At 42.3% G+C, this 22,070-nt stretch overlaps 1 protein-coding gene across 1 annotated transcript in view; it reads right to left on the reverse strand.

Annotated features, from left to right (window-relative positions):
- SEMA3C (semaphorin 3C) overlaps positions 1 to 22,070 on the reverse strand; it is a 126,601-nt gene that overhangs the window by 28,549 nt on the left and 75,982 nt on the right. Inside the window, exons 7-11 of the mRNA XM_081023607.1 lie at positions 18,614 to 18,733; positions 16,598 to 16,740; positions 13,929 to 14,043; positions 13,281 to 13,350; positions 4,607 to 4,751 (exon numbers count right to left, since the gene is read on the reverse strand). Coding sequence (XP_080879733.1) covers positions 4,607 to 4,751; positions 13,281 to 13,350; positions 13,929 to 14,043; positions 16,598 to 16,740; positions 18,614 to 18,733 — 593 coding nt within the window. The remainder of the gene's footprint in view (positions 1 to 4,606; positions 4,752 to 13,280; positions 13,351 to 13,928; positions 14,044 to 16,597; positions 16,741 to 18,613; positions 18,734 to 22,070) is intronic.

Consider the following 22,070-nt stretch of genomic DNA (forward strand, 5'->3'; position numbering starts at 1 on the left):
TGCTTTCCTGCCCTGTGGATCACCTGGGCTCACTCGAGAGCTCCTTGACAGGCTAGTCTAACTCAACAGAAGGCAACTTCATTTATCCAACTTTTACTTTACTTTCACATTGAGGGACCAGAGCGGTACTGTACCCGATTCCCTCGAGACAAGTTCCAACAATGCTCAAGAGAGAAAAATCTGTTCCATCTATTTTATGCACACACAGAGAAACATCACAGTCCATGCCAGAAATGGCCAACTTATTGCTCACACTTATACATGATGTAAACAGCATTATTAAATGTGATTCCTTGGCAGAATTATTTATACATTTGCCACGGGGCAATTAATGCACCAGGGAGACAAAATAAATGGGCCTCAGACCATGAAAAATGACCAGCCTCTTGTACTACTTCAAAGCTACACCTCTATTCTATTCAGTTTCCTAAATGCAGAATTAGAGACTGATTGATGTAGGAGTTCAGCCTTGGTATGAAAGAGAAGTAACTGTCCAATGGCAGACATAGACACAAGGTAGAGTGTTCTAAGATGGTAGGACTTTAGTTGGTAAGTTGTCATCTCATGACTGAGTTATCTCATTCATGTCACAAGCGTCATGTTTGTGGAAAGTTAATATGCCAAGTTTCTAGTGTAGCTTTTTCCTGGTCCAGCTATTGTTCTGCATTTAGTGAGTTATGCACACACAGAGAGGTGTGCAGGAAACATTCAAATATGCAATCCCTTATCTGCTGCAAGGAGTACAATTCTAGGAGGACTTGAGTTACTACCTAATGCTTTATCTACACATATGGTTTGGCCGTAAACTGCTCATTTAGGACAGGGATAACTAATATGACGCTCTCCAGTTGTTATACTGCAGCTTCCACCATCCCTGACCATTAGTCATGCTGACTGCGCTGAGGAGCATTGGAGTCTAACAACATCTGGAGGACTCCTATCTCTGATTGAGATGAGCAAACTGGCTTTGCTATCTTCTTCCATAACAATTAATAATGGCTCAATTAGGTCCTTTGGCAACAGGCTGATGCTTTGTTAATGTAAAGAAGAAAGTGCTCTTGTGAGCTTTCCAGAGGCTTCTGCTCACTGAAATGGAATGGTGAACTAGGCAGAGCTCAGGCTGATTCGAGAAGCCAGCACCAACCTCCTAAGGTACTCATTTCAGCAACAGTTTTACGCGGATTTGAATATGTAACATACTCACTGGGCAAAAGCCAAGCCCTGCAGACTTGGCATTCCTGCAATACATACCAGTCATTGCAGATATTTCTTCCACAATTGAATATAAGTCAAAGGAAACATTAATGACGTAACATACTGGTTCATGCTGGGCTGGCAGCTGTGTTTTAAATCTTGTTAGTCAACTGGACTTTATACAAATCATGTCATAGAATACGTTATGAGCCTTACATCATCCCTTGTGTAAGGGAATATTCTTTGCGTCCAGTGACTATATAACTGGTTCATTTCTTTAGGTATAGAAGAGTTCGCTGCCTCCAGATAGTGCTTATTTCAAAGTTGTTTTACGTTTGCAATAAGCCATTCTTTCTGCCAGTTAAGAAATGCAAAGCCAAATAATACAGGAACTCATCTCAGCTGTAACCGAATAACATCCCTTTCCCCGGCCAGTTTGCCCTGGGCATACCCACATGCTTTTCTTGGAGATGAATGCTATGTTGTAGTTCCTAGGAGAGGGCTGTTCTTCGAACTGAACAAATACGGGAATGTTTTATCCTCTTCCAAGCATGACCCCCTGCTTAAGATGTGACCACAGGAAAAGTACAGTGTTCTTAACAGTTAGTCTTCTGTCAAACGTAAGAACCAAACTGCATATCCTAAAACTTCACATAGCACAACTGTTCCCAGACTGTACCACTTTGGAGGGTCATGGGTTTGAGCCCTGCGTTGGGCAAACGATTTCTGCACTGCAAGGCACTGGGCTAGATGATCTTTGTGGTCCCTTCCAACTGTACAATTCAATGAACCCAAGGTAGTATATTGCTAATAATGTCTGTGATATTGTGTCAGAAGCTGTTATTCTAATAGGATTACTCTATTAAAAATATTCATAGAGCACAAATGTAACTTTAACATGTAATTTTGTTATGTATATTTGCTTTAAAATTGCTGATTTTATTCATATTTTGATAAATTCCACATCAATTTGTTTTACTTTTCCTGATTTTTAAAATGCATATTATACAGTAGTACCTCAGTTTACGAACTTAATCCGTTCTTAAACCAAAAGCATTCTTAAACCAAGCCGCACTTTCCTAATGAGGCCTCCCGCTGCCAGTGTCCTTCCACTGTTCGGATTCCATTCTTAAACCAAGGTAAAGTTCTCAAACCGGGGCACTATTTCCGGTTTTGCGGAGTTTGTAAACCGAATCGTTCTTAAACAGGACTGTTCTTAAACCGAGGTACCACTCTATATCTTTTCTAGGTAAACTGCTTATGGGTTTTTTGTTTTGTTAATGTTGTTGATTAAATAGTCTCTCAAACTTTTCAAATAAATAAACAAATGGATATGTGTTAATTATTTGCTTGCATAAAAATGTCCCAACACACCAGTCCTAGGCACAGATATGGTATACATACATAGTATCTAATTGCGTTCCATTACTTCTGAGCTTGGGAAGAGAGTGTATTTTAGAAGCTATATTCTTTCATATAACTCAACTTTAACTTTTGCATATGGAACATCTGTCTTTTTCTGGAAGCATTTGAACAATCCCAGGCCCACTAAACTTCCTTGTAAAAGGAGTAACTTGATTTGTATATCCCAAGAATACTATTAAAATAATGAACCTCTGAAATGCAAGCTATTCGTTACTATGATCCTTCATTCACCTTTTATCTGTTAAAAATGGCTTAAAGTGTAACCTGCATTCATCTTTATGTAAAGCCGCATTGATAGGCTTGGCGCTAAAGGGAATTCCATTTCACTCGTGTCTAGTACTGTTCGCCGTCGAAAACCCCAGATGCAGGAACCGGATCTGTCTAAGCTAATCAAATTATTTTAATCATCAGTGCCATTAACAGCCATTACGCTTCGGTTACAAGTTTATCAGCAAAGCTCTCATTGCTAATCAGCAGAGTAACTGATCTTTGCTAACAAGGCTGCTGCACTTTCTCTATCTGAAATCACTGAAATGTTATTGTAAGTTCCCCTAGGACCAAGAAAAAGGAAGACAGGATATTGAGGAATAAATTGGCCATGACCTTAGTAGAGAGCTGCAATGTCATTCATTTGCTGCTTAAGGAAAACCAGTGTAAGCTACTACCTTCTCCTGTATCTTGGGAAACTGCAGTACATATGAGGTTGCCCTCTGAACACTGATCCATTTAACCCAGCGCTACTTCAACTGGCAGTGGCTCTTCATCTTCTCAGGCAGATCTCTGAGCCAATCTAGCCATCACAATGAATGGTGCTATCCTAAGAAAGCTTGTGGAGATTTGAGTCTTACAGAGTTGGCCATGCATAGGATTTCAGTCTGAAAGATGGAGACTGAACTGCATGCCCTTCTGCTGAGCTCCTTGCTGTTGTCACCACTGTGTCTGAACATGTAATTATTTCCTATGCGCAAGGAGGAAAGCGGAGTAGCTGGCTGGCTGGCTGTGGCCAGGAGAAAGTGCTAAATGAAGGTTGGGGAGCCTCAGCCTCCGGGGATGAGTGTCTCTTTCCGGCCCTTGAGACCACACCCCTCATTGGCATCGCTTGGCACTCTCCTCAGGTGCAACCTGGTTGCAATGTGTACTTGACCTCTGATAATGCCTATTGCCTGCTTGGATACAGGACAGAGAGGCTGTGTGTGATTGTATGCAGAAACTATCCCACTGTAAAAAGGGCGACACAGGCCTTCCTTGTCCACTTTTGCCTCTGGCCGCTGACTGCCATTGATGGAACTGCCCTCATAAGGTCAAACAGAAGGTACCGTGGCTCTCAGGCTGAAGAAGGTTCCCCCTTGCACTAAATCGGCTTGAAATCATAGAGTACCACAAGAAAATTGTCTCAGTTCCTCCCCCTTATCTATTTTATCTTTTCTTTCAGTCTTGTCACAAACAGATAGCCCACCTCTTCCTAAGTGAATCCAGAACTTTTAAATGTTTTTGAACATTCTTCAATGTTTTAAATAGGTTTTTATTTGACTTTAAATTGTACAGTTTTAACATAGTGCTGCTTGCCGCCCCAGGCTCCTTTAGGCAGAAGGGTGGGATAAAAATCTAATAAATAAATGAAACTTCCCTAGATAAGTCACTTCCATTAGCTAAATGTTTTTACAGGGCCTTAGTTTGCCTCCCCATGCTTTAGATGACTGTCTTTTAAAAACAGCTATCTTCTCTCTAGGCTAAACACACTGCAGAACTATCCACTTCCCCAATTCTGTCAAAATCACCCACAGCTTCCTTTTATCAGCTTTACTGCCTCTTAATCCTGGCCAATTTGTCCACATGCCTTCTGAAATGTGGCCAAATGAAATAAAACCGAAGGGAGCAGTCCGGGAACAGACCAAAGCGATGCTGAGTGAAGGATCATGCCTAAGGCTGATAAAGATAACACAAAGGCAAGTTGGACTTGTAAAATCATGTTTAGATGAGTACTTACAGTCCCAGGTCGTGGATAAGGAATTCTTCCCTGATAGGGAATCAGCTGGTGGTTTGGCCCTTCCTTGTGTGCAAACGGCCCATTGAACACTCTCTGGATATCAGACAAGTGATACACACAGACTGCTGAACCTTTAAATACAGAGCTGGGGAAGAAAAAGAAACAAACAAAAATCTGTTCATGCTACCTTCTTGTTATTGTGCACACAAAATCATTGACACCATTCTAGCTTGCTTACAGAATCAGTTGCAAAATGAAGTATTTAAACTGAAGGTAGCTCTCGGTCTCCTCAAAGGTCCTGAGGTGACTTACTGTAGGCTGGCGAGGATTTCTGGCTCCTAGTATCAGCCACAAAATGACTCTTTCCTGGCCAAATTAGAAAGAAATGAAGAAAGCTTTGGGGAACCTGGAGTGGAAGGCTGTGAGCTGCATTCCGGCATTCCGCTCTGGTACTCAACTTCCTGGATTCAAAATTATTTAATTCTAATAGTATATCTTTTGAACCCAGTTCCCATTGGTGGATCTCAAGGTTATACTAAAATCATCATCATCATCCCGCAAGCCCCAAGTCTGCCACTCTTGCTTTCTACTGTTTTTGTATTCTGCATTGTATTCTGTATCTAGCAACATGTCATACCATTGTGGAGAGTGTTTCCTCTGACGGCACTATATTTTATTTTATTTTGCTCAAGACTGTGATAGGTCAGTCTTTTGAGGAACTGAAGAGTGGGTGGTCCAGCCTTGCAGTGAATTGGACCGGGGTTTTTTAAAATGTTTTTTCCTGGTCATTGATTCTGTAATAAACGTTCCTGAAGACATCCCACTGTCTAAGTGCAGAGTCACTTTCAAATTCTGTTGGGAGAAGTTCTTTAGCAGATGATAGAACTATGAAGCTAATGCTGTGATCCAGCACCACAGCTTCATCCAACCTGGGCCACTCCAGTTGCTTGGATTCTAATGCCCATCAGTTTGAGCTGTGCTGGCCTTGGCTGGTGCTGGTGAGAGTGGTAGTCCAATACATCTGGAGGGCACCAGGTTGGCAAAGGCTGCTATACCCATTTATGTGGGTATATTAGGTTGAACTCAAGGGAACTTACTTCCGAGCAGTCATGTATAGGACTGCACTTTTGAGAGATTGAACTAGATGATGTTATGAAGTCAATTGCTCCACCTGCAATATTGGAATTAACAGTAACAACATTTTTGGAAGATTGGGAAAGGTTATGGAAAATTGATTTAAAAATTACAGATTGTTCTTTGCTGAAAGAAAATTATATGAAGATGATGTATAGATGGTATACGACACCAGTGCAGTTAGGAAAAATGTACAAAACCAGTTCAAATTTATGTTGGAAGTGTAAGAAAAAGGAGGGGACATTTTACCATATGTGGTGGGATTGTAAGGAAATTAAGAAATTTTGGGAAATGATATACAATGAATTGAAGAAAATGTTCCATCTAACATTTGTTTAAAAACCTGAAGCATTTTTGTTAGGGATTGTAGAAAAACATCTTCATGTATGCGAGAGTCTTAATAGCACAAGGATGGAAGACTGAGGAAATCCCGACTAAAGAATTATGGCAAGAGAAACTGATGGACTATGCAGAACTGGCAAAATTGACACATAAACTACGGGACAGGGATAACTGTGACTTTAAAGAGGAATGGGAACCTTTTACAAAGTACCTAAAGACGCAACAAAGTGAATTGGACTCCTTGGCAGGCTTTGAATAAACACTCACAATTTTTTTTATTGATAATAATAAGTTAGATACATTAAGGACTTATACAATTCTGTAACATGCAGAGAATAGCATTCATAGAGAAACCAGAGACTGGAACTGAGGGAAGTCAGGGGGTGGTGGCAGGTTGTTTATGGGAGGGAGGGGGAGGGGGGAAATGAGGGGAAAAAATAATGATGATATGTTTTAATATATTTTAAGATATTTAAGATGTCTCCACCCCCATCGTTCAGCCCGGACACAGAGATCCTGCGCCGAGGGCCTTCTGGCGGTTCCCTCATTGCGAGAAGCAAAGCTGCAGGGAACCAGGCAGAGGGCCTTCTTGGTAGTGGCGCCCGCCCTGTGGAATGCCCTCCCATCAGATGTCAAAGAGATAAACAACTACCTGACATTCAGAAGACATCTTAAGGGAAGTTTTTAATATGTAACACAGTATTGTTTTTAACACTCGATTGGGAGCCGCCCAGAGTGGCTGGGGAAACTCAGCCAGAGGGGTATAAATAATAAATTATTATTATTATTAGTTTTGTTGAATTACCTAATAAAAAATTAACAAAACAACAAAACAATAACAACATTTTGTTGTGTTTTTCAAGTGTCCAAAGCCCTTCGCCAGCACTATTGAGTTGTAAATCTTACAACAACCCTTTAAGGTAAGTCAGCGTTATTATCCCCATGCGAAGGACTGAGACTGAGGAGAAGCAGCTTGCCTAAGGCCACCTAGTGGCTTTGTGGTAGATGCAAGATCCATACAGGATTGTTGTAAAGAAGATTATGAGGAAATACTTTGAATGCTCTGAAGTATTACATTTCTATTGACTATTGACAGCTGCTTTACTTAGAAACAGGGATAAGTAAATTCTAAATAAGATTAATGAAATGTCGATCTTGGTAAAAAATAACATATATTTTTTCATTTCCCCCCAATTTTTCTGAAATAGATTAAATTAAAGCCGAGGCTGAAAAACACAGGAACCCAAAAGGAGACCAGAAAGAACACGGAGTAATAGAAACCCCTGACTTTTCAGTTGCTTCCAAATGTCTGCACACAGAATGGCTAAGAGGTAAATGGGCCTCATTAAAGGGGTAATTAGTTTTCCCAGGTTGATTACAGAGTTAAAGGATGCAATCTTGGAATGCAGAAGAATTTCCCACCATGTTTTTGATGCATCTTGTTTAATCTTCATTCTCCAGTTTATGCAAATATATCTGCTGAAATGCTTATCATGGCAGCTTGAAGCTAAAGACTACAACAAAGTTTTTTTTAAAAAAGCAACTACACTTAAGCAAATTAGAATTTAATTAAGGCTGCACTCTGAATGATTAGATGCAAATCTCATGCCACTTGGTGATTCTAGACGTTAATAAAATCAGTGATATTGAGTTGGGAGTAAGTGCAGTTGAGACTGGAGTTTAAATGTAAAACACATAGATATTTATGTTTGGTAAGACAGTTTAAGATGTAGGACCTTGTCCTCCCAAAATTTACATTGTATCTTCCTTACCACCCAAATATTCCCTTCTCTCTACCACCACTGAAGCATGAATATGTCCATGCTGTACAAGTAGATAGGCTCTGTGTGAGTCCTTCTTCAAATTTTATGGGAAATGCTGCCAACAGAATGCGGAAACGACTGTGCATTTGGCTGGCAGTGGTTTTTCACTTGTAGCCACTTTGCTTTTCTAAACATTAATCAAATGTTACATAGTACGGCATGAAGCTGTGTGGAGGGGGCTAAAAAACGTCTTTCACAAATGGAATGGAAATTGGCCCCCGCAGAGAGGAATGTAATTGCTCCCATAGTGTTGATGGGCCTACAGAGACCTAAAGCAGTGAAGTGGCCTGCACATCACAGAAATTCCCTCTTTAGTCCAAGGAATAATGTGCTAGACCTGGAGGCAGAACATGTGGGCAGACGGAAGTGGCAGGAAAGTCTGCCTCTTAAGGAGGGCAATTCGTGTTTCCGGAAGTGGCCTCTTCATGCCTTGTAGAGCAGCTAAGGATCTGAGATGAATTTATTTGAACCTACCTGCATCAAGCTATATTCTATCTTTATCACCAAACTCCGAATATAATTGCACATTGTATTAATTAACATTATTTTTTAACAAATGAATGGCCATGTGGTGATTTTAGCTTATAAATTTTATTGTTTAATGTCTTAATCTGTATATTAAGGTACTTTTAAAGCTCTGTTCAGAGTAGGTAATGCCTTGATAATATAAAAGTTTTAAGTTTTTTGTATTAATCCAGAATATTTTCTTTTAATTGTTGAATGATTCTGGGTACGTTGCAGCAGCCTTTGGCTATGTGCAATAAAACTGACTGACTATTTTGTCTGTGCTAAACGGGCTGCCAGTTCAGCTTCTCTGGATGCCTCTCAATGCAACCCTTAAGGAGGAACATTGTAAAAGTGCCTCAGAAATAAGTGCCCAAAGGAACCATCTCAATGGCTCTCTACCAACACACATACATGCATTTGGTGGCAGTAGGACTTGGCCCAGCCAGGCCAACTAAGCTTCCCACTCCTGTGACAGAGGCCAGTGCCCATGCATGCACCTTGGGTTCCTTCACACTACTGACTATGTTCTAACTCTGCAGGCAGAGGCCAGTTGCTGAGGACCACAAATGAGGAGACTGCTATCTCGCTCGGGTCTTGTTTGTGGCCTTCCTATAGGCTTCTGGTTGGCTCCTGTGAGAAAAGGATGCTGAACTAGATGAGCGTTTGGCCAGATTCAGCAGGCCTCTTCTTAAGTTCTTACTTCTGAATGAACGGTCTCAGGGTGGGTACGACCAGAGGGTCCTAACCCACTAGTTTCTTTGCACATCCGCTGTGTGCACTGGATGTATTTGAAGAGGGCTGTTGTGTTCACAAAAACAGGGTTTGGCCTAAAGTGCAGCCTAGCTGGAACCAAACAAGCAGAAGTGAAATGGAAGGCTGTTAAATCCTACATGTGAGATAAAAGAGCTTTTAATAAGGTGCCTAAAAAGCCAAGTAATATACGATGCACTTAAACACAAATGGCGCTACCATTATGTTGTGTACATGAAAGCAGATGGATCCTAGGCTTATGTTGGAACAGACAGGAAAAAGCAATAGGAATATATATTGCCTGCACTTTCTTATGTGAGAACCAAAAACAAAAATAAAGAAACAACTAAAAACACCATTTAAAACAACAACAACAAAAAGCATTTCTGAGAGTCTGGTCAAGCATGAGAAGTGTGAGAGCTGACCTGCCTTTTATTTGCAATAAACTCAGCCTGAAATGAAAGGATTTATAACAAGAACTGAAACTCTAAAACTGAGCGCGGGGGGCGGGGAGAAAGGAGGTTACAGCTGTAGTTTCCAGCTGGTGGTGCTGGTGGTGAAGGTTAGAGAGAAAGGAGATTACAGCTGACGATGAAACTAAGGGAACACTCTCCAAAGGAGATTAACCAGTGATCACTAGGGCATGCCTACGTTACAGACTGAAATTTGTTTAATAGTTATTAACTCGCTCCAGAGACACCTGGAAGTATAATTCTTTGCCAGGTGAGGGTTCTCCAACAAAGGTTTCCTGCTCTGTAATTTTGAATATTGCTTTGGATGAAGACATGACAGTGAAGCTCGGCGTACCTCAGGCTCAGGAGCCCAGTGGGGCCTGTCAACCCTCCACAACTGCCCCACCACCACTACCACATACCCTTCTGCCCAGGGCACACAGCTCCCTGATGTGGAAACGAGTCTGCTGTCTACAGCCGAGGTGGTACAACTGAGTCAACCTGAGGGCCACCCTCCCTTCTGGGCAGCCTTCTGGAGTGCTGTGGGGCTCCAGGCAAAAGCGGGGGGAACAATGAATTTTACCTTAGCCTAGATTCCACATGCGCTCACACACCTCTCTCTGTTCTCCACCCAGGTAAGGAAGAGCCATGAGCAGAGTTCGAGGGCACATTCCAGCCAGAAAGAAAATAAAGACTCAAAGAGGCTGCAAAATAGAGCTGATGAGGGTTTTCCTTGGGTTGGGGGGGGGGGGAGGATAAAGGTGAGCAACTGGAGAGGCCTGGGGGCCCTCATTCAGTTCCTGGGCCTGAGGTCCCCCACCTTGGGAATTTAGGTAAAATTTACATTCATTGCTTCACCCACTTTTGTGTCTCTCCCAACCTGCCCCTGGCATGTAGCCCGCAGAAGTTTGCCCCCAAAGGAATGGGGTCCTTGAGCCAAACAACCTTTCCCCTCTGTGCCTGGATGTAGCTCCCTCACTGCAAGGGAGAGAAAATGGCAGACACACCAACTGAACAATTTCTTAAGTTGTATCCTGCTTTCCATGTGGGATTTGAGACGTGGCCTTCTGATGGATGTGTGCATGTGGGGTTTGCCTTTGGATGCAGGAACTTAAACTGCAAATAGGAGTGATATTACACTGGGTATGTAATGATTACAATAATGCAAGCCTTGGCATAGTATCTCAACATGGGCTCAGAAAGGCAGAATATTTACCAGTTCATTACCAGACACTGGACTATATCCTGCATTTCAGTGCCGTACAAACCTTACATCAGGTTCTAATCTGATATTAAAGTTTTCAGCTTACTGACCCTTCCCTTCCCTCTCTGAAACTTGCAAGATGAGCAAATCTGATTCAACATCACATGTGGGTTCCAAGGAACAATGTACCAGGATCTATTGTCCTAAAATCACTGTTCCGCTGCTCATATAAGTGTGAGCATAAATCAGGTACAAAATGCATTAATCACTTCAGGCAATGCACCCTATGTTGAATTTATTATGTTTTCTTCAGCACAAAAAAACCTGATTCATTTCAGAAACACCCATAGAAACATGGGCTTCAATTAAAACTAATTACAATCCTGTGTTCTAACATGTATCTGCTGTTTGGAGCATGCAGAGGTTGAAAATAAAATAGGCTCTGCTGCCAAATGAAATCCATTAAGACCTTTAGTTTTAATTATACTGCATGTTTGGAATGGGGTGTGTGTGTGTGTGTGTGTGATAAGAGAGAGAGAGATCCTTAGGGTCTTGTGGAGAAAGAAACGTACAGCAGCATAAACTCCTGCACACAGGACAGGAAATGTCTCCAGGGCCTGGAATAGACTCAGTGCTCCCTTGCTTACCACCTTATATGGCCTGCCTGAGCCTAACCCATTTTCCACTTCACCATATGCATTAGGCAAACCAATTTCTAGCTCACACATACTGCGTATGTAATCATAATTGTGGTCTTTCTGCCCCACCCCCACCCCCCGCCTCTACTCCTGCTGGTAAACTTTATTCTTTCACTGTTGACAGTTGCTCAAAAGAAAAAAAGGAGGCTCAGCTGCTTAAATGATACCTTTTTTGATTGCCAAGCAATTAAGAAAGAAAGAAAATTATCATATTTATTAGTCTGATGACAACTGAAAATGCATGCTACCAATGTAATTTGGTGATGTGCCTAGACAGGGAGCAGTTTCAGATTATTCAGTACACACACATACAGTACAAACCAACCTCAATGAAAACTGAGTTGTTAAAGCATTGGGCGGTGGGTCCTTTCAATTTGATTTGTCTTTTGACAGTGAAGTGTCTTACTGTATTTTTTGGGCCCAAGGGACAGAGTGAGTTAGAATTTAAATTATAGGTTATAGATCACATCACTAAGAGATAAACTAACTGTTCTCTGTTGTCAACAAAACAGCTACAGTGTTGGCTGATACAGAACAACAGGTAAGAAGGTAGGGAAAGGTTCATCTCCAATTTTAGAACGACATTCATGAAAAGCAATGAGAAGATGGCAGACAAAAGTGTCTTCCAGTTAACAAATGTGTGGAAGCCATTTATCTGACCCGATGCCTATTTAGAGACGTCGCTGGAGCACGTGAGACCAGACACATGGAAAAGGTTGAAATGCTGCTCCAGCATCGTGTGACTGGACCAGAGGGAACGTACGATGAATGGTTTCAGGGGGAAACCTGATAAGAAGCCTGGAGAGGTGTGTGTGCAGAAAGCTCTCACTTTTTTCATGGCTGCAATGCCACCCACTGTGTGGTCGAGGGGTCTGTGCTTCCCACTCTTCTCTTTGCTGCATCTCTCGCTCTACCCCCCCATTGCCTCAGGCCCTGTGGTCCCCAGAAGTCAGCGGATGAAAAAATACAGTCCTGGGGCTGGAAAAGGTCCTCCATCCCTGGCCTAGGGCAATCAGACCACCACCTTCGATGTCAGGATGCAGCTGTATTGTACAGAAAGCCTTTGCGTGCTGCTATTCCATGATAAAAGCTATACTGTAGTTAAAGCTTTTAGTTAAAGCTATGGTTTTCCCAGTAGTGATGTATGGAAGTGAGAGCTGGACCATAAAGAAGGCTGATCGCCAAAGAATGGATGCTTTTGAATTATGGTGCTGGAGGAGACTCTTGAGAGTCCCGTGGATTGCAAGAAGATCCAACCTCTCTATTCTGAAGGAAATCAGCCCTGAGTGCTCACTGGAAGGACAGATCCTGAAGCTGAGGCTCCAATACTTTGGCCTCCTCATGAGAAGAGAAGACTCCCTGGAAAAGACCCTGATGTTGGGAAAGATGGAGGGCACAAGGAAAAGGGGATGACAGAGGATGAGATGGTTGGACAGTGTTCTTGAAGCTACCAGCATGAGTTTGACCAAACTGCAGGAGGCAGTGGAAGACAGGAGTGCCTGGCGTGCTCTGGTCCAGGGGGTCACGAAGAGTCGGACATGACTAAACGACTAAACAACAACAACAACAATTCCATGATAATTTAAATTATGGCAGTATTGGAAACATTTGCTTGCCATGTTACATAAAACCCCCACCCATTCCTTCGTGCGGATATCCCCTTAGACGAGAGGCATTTGTAAAACATGGGAATCGCCCCACCACAACTTCTCTCAGGTGTAATATTTAATCTGTGGATTTTCATTCACAAACGTGCAAGATTACCTGGATGTTGTGAAAATGCCATATATCAGCGTTGTTCTGGGGTTATCTGTTTCTAGCAGGAACACATCCTCTGTGGGAAAGAAGCAAAACAGAGGCTGAATATATCTGAATGTGATTTCCAAACTGCACCACGCATTCCCTGACCTTATTCCATCTGAAGCCAATGGAATTTTTTGTTTAGGCTACAAACCCATGTTGCACAATACTTTTATTATGTCACTGACGAGATAGTCTGTCTGATGGAAGGAGGAGAAAAATGTTTAAAAGTGTATGTAGCTTATATGATAACCAAATTGGTGCAAGTTTTAAATGGATGACTCCCAATCCTTGATTGCCCTGAGGCCATCACTTGCTCTATGCTCCTGAAGGCACCTCAGTGCAAATGCAAAAACCAGAGGGAAATTAGAGGAAAAAAATATTTTTTCTGTTTAGAAATTGCTACAATTCTATACTTTAGCCTGTAATGTGGATGCATCTGAATCTGTCATTTTAGCTTATAATGTGTATTATAATGGCTGATTTTGTTCATGTTTTGATTCTGATTTTAGAATTGACTTTCATTGACAATTTTAATACATATTTCACATGCTTTGTAAACCACTTAGAGGTTTTGGCCACAACAACTAAGCAGGAAATAATAAATTTTACCTAATTCATCAAAGTAGGTTTCTGTGCCATCGTCATCCATTACTGAACACACAAGTCTTGCTTTCAAATAAGTTGTCCACTTGTTCACAAGGCTGCGTTGTCCACCAGTGTCATTCTGGGGGTGAGGGGAGCAGAGAAGAAACCACTTACTAACTCCAAAAACTGCACAGACATCAACTAGCACTTTCAACATTAGTTAGTGAGGTTTTTTTTTAAAAAAAATGCATGAAAATACACCAGCATTTTATTGTCAATTTCTCCTAAAACATGCATTTTTGCAAAGCAATCTTTTTCACCACACGTATATATATTCTAACACATGAATTTTTGTACATATTACTTGGCTGAAGAACTGCTTTGCTAAATCTGGAGAAGTGTGAATTTCAAAAGATGACTGTGTTTTGGTTCTGTGTTTACCTCTTACTGTGAGTGGAATCAATTTTCTTTCCCATCCCTACTTTCAATTAGCATTTGGACTTTAAAGGCTTCTCATTTTTCCTGCCCAAACTGCACAATCAGGACACTAATCAGAATATCAGATCCTTCCACCACTGAAGAGACCATCTATGGTGTAGAATTGCATTATGAATGCACAACATATTTGCATTGAACAAAGAAACAAATTAAAGGTGGAAGTTATATTATGAGGTTGCTACCAGCCAATGCAAATTATGTGGTACAGCTTCCTGGACTGAACCATATCTGGCTGCATGCTAGAACACCTGCCCACAAAATATAGGAAAATAACATGTCAGAGTGGAAGAAAAGAAACACTAGCATGCCTAAGTCTTCTCTCTTATGGTGCCCCATTTCCATTTGCAGACAGGGTTGCTGTCCCTCATGGAAGAGCGTTCAAATATATAATACCCATCAGCAGTCTGTTGTGGAACAGTCCAAGAGAAGGCGTTGCAAACGGTTCTGCTGTTCAATGTGCAGAACAGTCAACTGAAATGAAAGGAGCATATGTACCTAGCAGGCCACAGTGTAGAAACCATTCTTTTCATTCTAATAGGGAGCATTAGACCCTGTCCAACAACAACAACAACAACAACAACAACTATTATTATTATTATTATTATTAATTTATTTATACCCCGCCCATCTGGCTGGGTTTCCCCAGCCACTCTGGGCAGCTTCCAACAAAACACTAAAATACAATAACCTATTAAACATTAAAAGCTTCCCTAAACAGGGCTGCCTTCAGATGTCTTCTAAAAGTTTGATAGTTATTTTTCTATTTGACATCTGGTGGGAGGGCGTTCCACAGGGCAGGCGCCACGACTGAGAAGGCCCTCTGCCTGGTTCCCTGTAACTTGGCTTCTCACAGCGAGGGAACCGCCAGAAGGCCCTCAGCGCTGGACCTCAGTGTCTGGGCAGAACGATGGAGGTGGAGACGCTCCTTCAGATATACTGGACCGAGGCCGTTTAGGGCTTTAAAGTTCAGCACCAACACTTTGTGCTCGGAAACGTACTGGGAGCCAGTGTAGGTCTTTCAAGACTGGTGTTATATGGTCTCGGCGGCCACTCCCAGTCACCAGTCTAGCTGCCGCATTCTGGATTAGTTGTAGTTTCCAGGTCACCTTCAAAGGTAGCCCCATATAGCGAGCATTACAAAAGATTCCTGTTGCTGACTTCTAGTAAGGTCATCAGATACAGAGCATCACACACATCCATCCCATGTTCTTTTGAAGCCTGGTTTTGCAAGTTTTGGCATAGACAAATGCAAGTGGAATTGTGCCCCGGGACTTTTAGCAAGTCATCTGGGTTTCATTATGACGATAATGGTTTAATAATATTTAGTGTTTTCTGCCTCTGGGTGCCTTCACAGAAACAACAACAGCAACAACAACAAAGAAGAACCAGATAAAAGCACAACAGGCCTTTTCCATTGCTCATCCCTACAATTGAAATGAAAAGACCCAACTCACCAACCAGTTAGACCATGCGCTAGGGAAACTGTTTGTACCAAGGAGATTTGTGATGTTGAAAGCTTTCCTTTTACAATGCAGAGTTTGATGAAAGGAAGAGCTGTTTTCATGTGTTTTAGAGAGGGAGGCCATGTCATGCTTGAGCCGCCTTGTCACCTGCCACCTACAGTGATCCCAGGCGAACAGGAGCAGTGGAAGGCGCCTTCATGCACATTTGCTGCCCAGAAGAAGGACCCTACAATATCATCAATACTTGCTTAGAGCCAGCAGGCCCTGGGCCTCATGCAACTAGCTGTGATTAAGAACCAAAGATGAGTTTACTGGATAAGAACAATGGCCCATCTAATCCGGCATCATGTTTTCACAGTAATTAATCCACTAGATACCTGTGGGAAATCCACAAAAAGGACCTGAGCACAAGAGCACTTTTCTCTCATACAGTTTGAAGTAAAATAGACTCATTCCTGCCTTCCTTCCTAAAGGAAAGCACAGAACTGTATCTAATTCCAGCCATTTCCAGAGATGTCTTTGGAGGCTGCTCCCCCCCTTCTGTTGAAACATCTATTTATGCAAGGGAGAAGCGATCAAGCAAGTCAATAATGCTAAATAGAAGCTCACGGTAAATATAGACTCAAGCAGAATAATTTTGCTGACTCAGGCAACTACTCCACTGCAGGAACACTTTGCAAAACCAGGCATAGGGTATTGACAGCTGTCCTTCCTACACCACTCCCTGCTTACCGGGCATATTCTAGCAATCATAGAGTGGATCTGCTTGGTGCTGCCACTGTTGTCCGTCAGTTTCTCCTTGAAAAAGAAGTATACTTTAGCATCGTTGGGGTCAGTGCCATCTGGGATGAGGTGGGCATCCACAAACACAGGCTCTGAAATGACACAAAAACATGCACCATGGAGAGCAAGTATCTACACCACAGACCAACTCTGCAGAAGCCTGCAACAAAATGGGACTCCCTGTGGTCATACAACTACTGCCTGCTGTGAGCTGTGGGGAATGTATATTCCAAAAGTCTGATTTGTTACCTGCATGTCAATTATTAATAAATTTATCGAGTCTAACTCAAGAGTCCTGGAGAAAAGGTTTGCTTCAAGATACATATTCCAAGCATCTGATGCTATTTTAGTCTGAGAAATTATTAATTATGCGAAGTTTACTTTCTCTCCTCTTTCTCTTGTGTAAATTGATAGATTATTTGATTGAGTGAGGCACATTGCAAAATAGACTTAAATCTTAACTTTGAAATCCAAAATAAAAAAAATCCTTCCAGTAGCACCTTTAAGACCAACTAAGTTAGTTCTTGGTATGAGCTTTCGTGTGCAAGCACACTTCTTCAGATACACTGAAACAGAAGTTGCCAGATCCTTCTATATAGTGAGAAGGTGGGGGGGGGTATTACTCAGAAGGGTGGTGGGAATGGGAGATTGGCAGATAGCTGGGATGAGCCTGCTGACGACTCTTAACGACTGTAATGGGTCTTACAGGAAAAGGCAAGGGGTGAGAAGGTGAGAAATGGCTTAGTCATGTATAATGGGATAAGAATCCAATGTCTTTGTTCAAACCAGGTTTCTCCATGGTTTTAAGTTTGGTAATGAGTTGCAATTCAGCAGCTTCTCTTTCCAGTCTATTTCTGAAATTCCTTTGTAGTAAAACAGCTACTTTGAGATCTTGTATAGAATGTCCTGGGAGATTAAAGTGTTCTCCTACTGGTTTCTCTGTTTTGTGATTCTTGATGTCAGATTTATGTCCATTTATTCTTTGGCGTAAGGTTTGGCCTGTTTGTCCAATATAGAGAGCTGAAGGACACTGTTGGCATTTGATGCCATACACAATGTTAGATGATGAGCAATTGAATAGTCCCGAGATGGTATGTGTGATGTTGTTGGGGCCAGTAATGGTGTTGTCCGGGTGTATGTGGCAGCAAAGTTGGCATCTGGGTTTATTGCAGGCTCTGGTGCCAGTGTCCGTGTTAAGTCTGGTTGTAGTATTATTGTGGGTTAGGAGTTGTTTAAGATTGGGTGGCTGTCTGTAGGCGATGAAAGGTCTTCCTCCCAGAGCTTGAGAAAGAGAACTGTCATTGTCCAGGAGAGGTTGTAGATCTCTGATGATGCGTTGTACTGTTTTAACTTGGGAGCTGTATGTGATGACTAGAGGTGTTCTGTTATTTTCTTTTTTGGGTCTGTCTTGCAGCAAGTTCTCTCTGGGTATAAGTCTGGCTCTGTTGATCTGTTGTCTAACTTCATCTGCTGGGTATTTTAGTTCTGAAAAGGTTTGCTGTAGATCTCTTAGGTGAGAGTCTCTGTCTGTAGAATTGGAACAGATGCGGCTGTAACGTAGTGCCTGGCTATATATTTCTTTGAAATCCAAGAAATTTGAAAAGTGTTACTTAGTTTCAAGAGTACTACCTTGGAGTTTGGCTTGTCACACAAACCACATTGCAGATTACACATCACCTGAACAGAGACGTGTAAAAAGACATGCATAGTGTTGGATAGCAGATCAAATACCATGGCTGACAAATCACATGCCTGATATAGTCTGATGATCCATTTGAAAAATTGTATATATTGAAACTTCTCAAATTTGCTAATCAATTTGTCAAATGTGCCAAATTAATCTCTTGTGATTTGTAGTTCTGTTTGCAGAAAAGCCAACCAAGCTTATTTATCTGTTTATAAAAGCATTTCCACTTACATGCTGCAACATGTACAACAATGAAACTCAAAACCTGGCCCTCTTACCACTCAGCCATTTGGAATTGTGTTGGTCGGTCCTCACAGCATTCCGTCTGGTTAAACTGCGGAAAATGGCAGCGTCAGTCCCCATGAAATCAATGTACATCCCTGAAAATAGTTCTTCATCTGCAGAAAGGGAAAAAGAGGGGGGAAATAAATGCATCCTCATTTACTTTGGGACAAATTCAGCAGTCATTTCCTATTTGATCCATGCACACTTTCTAATTCTGTCAGAAGTGGGATGAGAGCAGGGCTTCCCTCTGACTCACGATTCCAGGTCTGCAACGGAGCATCCCATCTTCATGGAAACCTTTGGGCAACCATATAATTAAACAGAATAGCGTAACCAACCACAAATGTGGAGGAAATGTTTCGCGTGGAAGATCGTTTAGTGGTTGAAGTTGCCGGGGGAGTCAGCTTCGGAAGATGGAAAAAATTAACATGATGCTACTTCCAACAGAAACAGCCATCCCAGTTTATGTGCTAGAAAAGTGGCAAAGTGGGGTGAAGGAGGCTCAAAATAGTTTTGTTTCTGGTGTGGGTAGGCAACACAGCAGACCAAAGCCACACCCTGGTTCAGTCTCATGGGTGATAGAGTCCAGAGCTATACATAATAAAGAGTACAACCCGACCCTCAGCATACTTCGTGTTCCCAACGGCCCCTGCGCGACTGTGCACCCTAGCCACTTACTGTGGCAAAGGCAGAGACTGTCTGACTGTTTCCCCCAAGTGTGAATTTTAGCAGGGGAGATGAGGAAGCAAAGATAAGCAAATAAAAGCATATGGATGAGGTGCACAATGAGGAGAGGGCTGTACCAAAGCTCCTGTTACTGGAGTTCATGAAATACTTGAGTTTGCTAAAGATACTGGAGTTCATTAAATAAGTCACGGCTTGTGTTCTGGTGTTCATGGCTAGTGGTCAGAGATGGGGAAGCTCAGGCTTGGGGGCAACATATGGCTCTCCAGGCCTCTCCCTCTTCTCAAGACTCTCCCCAGTCACAACCCTCCCAAGCCACACTCCCTCCCCACAGGTCACATCCTCCACCATCCTTACTTTGCCCCCTCCTTGAATTTTTTCGCCTGGCTAGAATGTGTCCTTGAATTTTGATAAAGAATCTTGCTTGCCTGCATGGGGGGGGGTGTTTAGAAACCAGCCTGTTGTACAAAGAAGCATCCACATTCATTGCTCTGCCTGCTTTTGCCTCTGGCCCCACCCATCACATGGGCCCCAAAAGGGTTGTCCAGAAAGAAATGTGGCCCTCAAGCTGAAAACTTTCCTCTATGCTTGCTGTAGATGCCTTCCTCCTTGGAAATGGGGGCCAGATAGGAAACCTTGTAGGGAAATAGCCAATCTCTGTGGTGACCAACACACAAGGAAGGGGATTCAAGAGTCCTAGATCCCGAAATGAGAAATTCTGAATCTGGGCCATTTTGCCTTTGTTTCCCTTCATGTGTGAGGAACATCTGACAATACCACTGGCCCTTCCGGTCTTCTCAAGGGGCAGAGGCTTGAGAAAGAACTGTGAGCAGAGGGCTGTCTTTTTTCCACTCTCGGGACCCCCTGGGAAACTCACCAAACCCACTAAACCCAGAGCTGGGTGCGGAGAGTGCAGATGGCTCTAAGGGGGCACAGCAGTGGGCAACCTGAGGAAACACCACCCAGCTTGCTGCCTGCCCATAAAAGCAAACTCTGCCCATGGGGTGGTAAAGAAGCTGGAGGAGAAGCAGGCAGAGGCCGGGTAAAGAATGATGAGCAGAGGGGGGCTATTTGTATTAGCAATGTATTAATGCAATGTTTTTATATGTTAACTGTATTTCTGTAATATTTATGGTTCTTTAAGTTGTTGGTTGTTTTTTTTTTATATAAATATGTAGTGGTATAGAGATTGCGTGGGGGACGGGAACACATCTCAATTTCAGTGTGGCACTCTGCAGATGGAAGCCACAGGAAAGACTAGCCTTGTATCCTTCAAGTTTCAACTGGCTAATAAGACTGAACAAAAGCTGAACATATTAAATTGGAGCCAAAGTGAATTTCAGTCTCAAAATGTTTCCGTAAAGGGAATTAGGCCTGTAACCTTCACTTGTAATAACAGGATTATGGACCAAAATTCTTTTGCGCTGAAGGATTCAGCTCATGTATCACAAAGTGTGTATACTGTACATAGGTATGAATTACAATTCCCCTCCTGTCTGGGGCCCTCAACACAAGTCTGGTGGGTTGGCGAGGCAGTTCATAGAAACAAACCATTAGCAAAAAATAATCACTCACTTTTACAGTTACTGTGAAGAACTGGCTGAATTCCCTCCCCTCCAATGGTATCTTTTTTACTTTGGTTTGCAGATTGCCCACCAGCAATAAGAAATGGCTATTCATCCACTTAACTATTGTTAGTTGCTGTCAAGATCACCAACTCAACACCCAGTCTTCATGCAATTACGGACAACTTTCAGCCTCAAGGCACCTTCCGTTTTCTCTCTTTCAACAAAAGCAACACGGAACCTGTTGCCGAGGGACAGGGCAGCAGCCGAAAAGTGAGCTTTGCTTCTTTGTCCAGGTACATAGAAGCAACATGGCTTGAGTCATATTGTACAGCTATAGCACCGGTCTTGAGTGCAAGTGAAGATGGAAAGTTTAAAGCAGGTGTGGCCAATGTGGTGCCTTTCAGATGTTCTTGAACTACAACTCCCAACAGCCCCAGCCAGAGTGGCCAATGGCCATGGATGATGGGGGTACAACAACATCTGGAGGTCACTCACAACAACATCTGGCTGCCCCTGGCATAGAGCCTGAGTTCAAATAACTTGCCTCTGCCAGAGGCTTACCAGTGCCTTCTGTAGATGTAACACTGGATCTCTGTAAACTACGGTTTGCAACCATGAACCCGCCTTGGGAATAAAGCTTCCTTTCCTCTTCAGCACATATCCCATCACACTTTCATCAGCTTTAATCACAGGCTAGCTTAATAGCCAGGCATTTATTTATTTAAATGTAAGTCAATGCCCTGCCTCTTTTCCCCATAAAAGCCTGAAAGTGGCTTATAAAAAAACAAAAGCCTAAAAACCGCAGTAAGTGGGATGAAACATTTCAATTTAGTAGGACTAGTTAATATACAGGGAGGCAGCAGCAGCAGCATACTAATGTCAGCAAACTCAATAGCTACAGAATACTTGCCAATTAGTCATCTGAATTGGCCTGTCAGTTCTTATTGTGAAGGCAGCTCCATAGCAGAGATGCCACCATTGAAATGCTTCTGCTCCTGTTAGGCAGCTACTAGCTCCAGGTGATCTTCCAGACCAGTAAAAGTTTCCAAGCTGTCTTAAAACCACAGATATTGCGGTATTTGAACTACTGGTATTAAGAATTGCATCATAAATTGGTCTTGTTATAATGAAGCTATTAGTGAAAACTAGTCAAAATTATTATAAAATAAAATAAAACCACAGATATGGAGGACAACTT

This window comes from Podarcis pityusensis (genome assembly GCF_964106645.2).
Source record: "Podarcis pityusensis genome assembly, chromosome: 10".
Taxonomy (NCBI): domain Eukaryota; kingdom Metazoa; phylum Chordata; class Lepidosauria; order Squamata; family Lacertidae; genus Podarcis; species Podarcis pityusensis.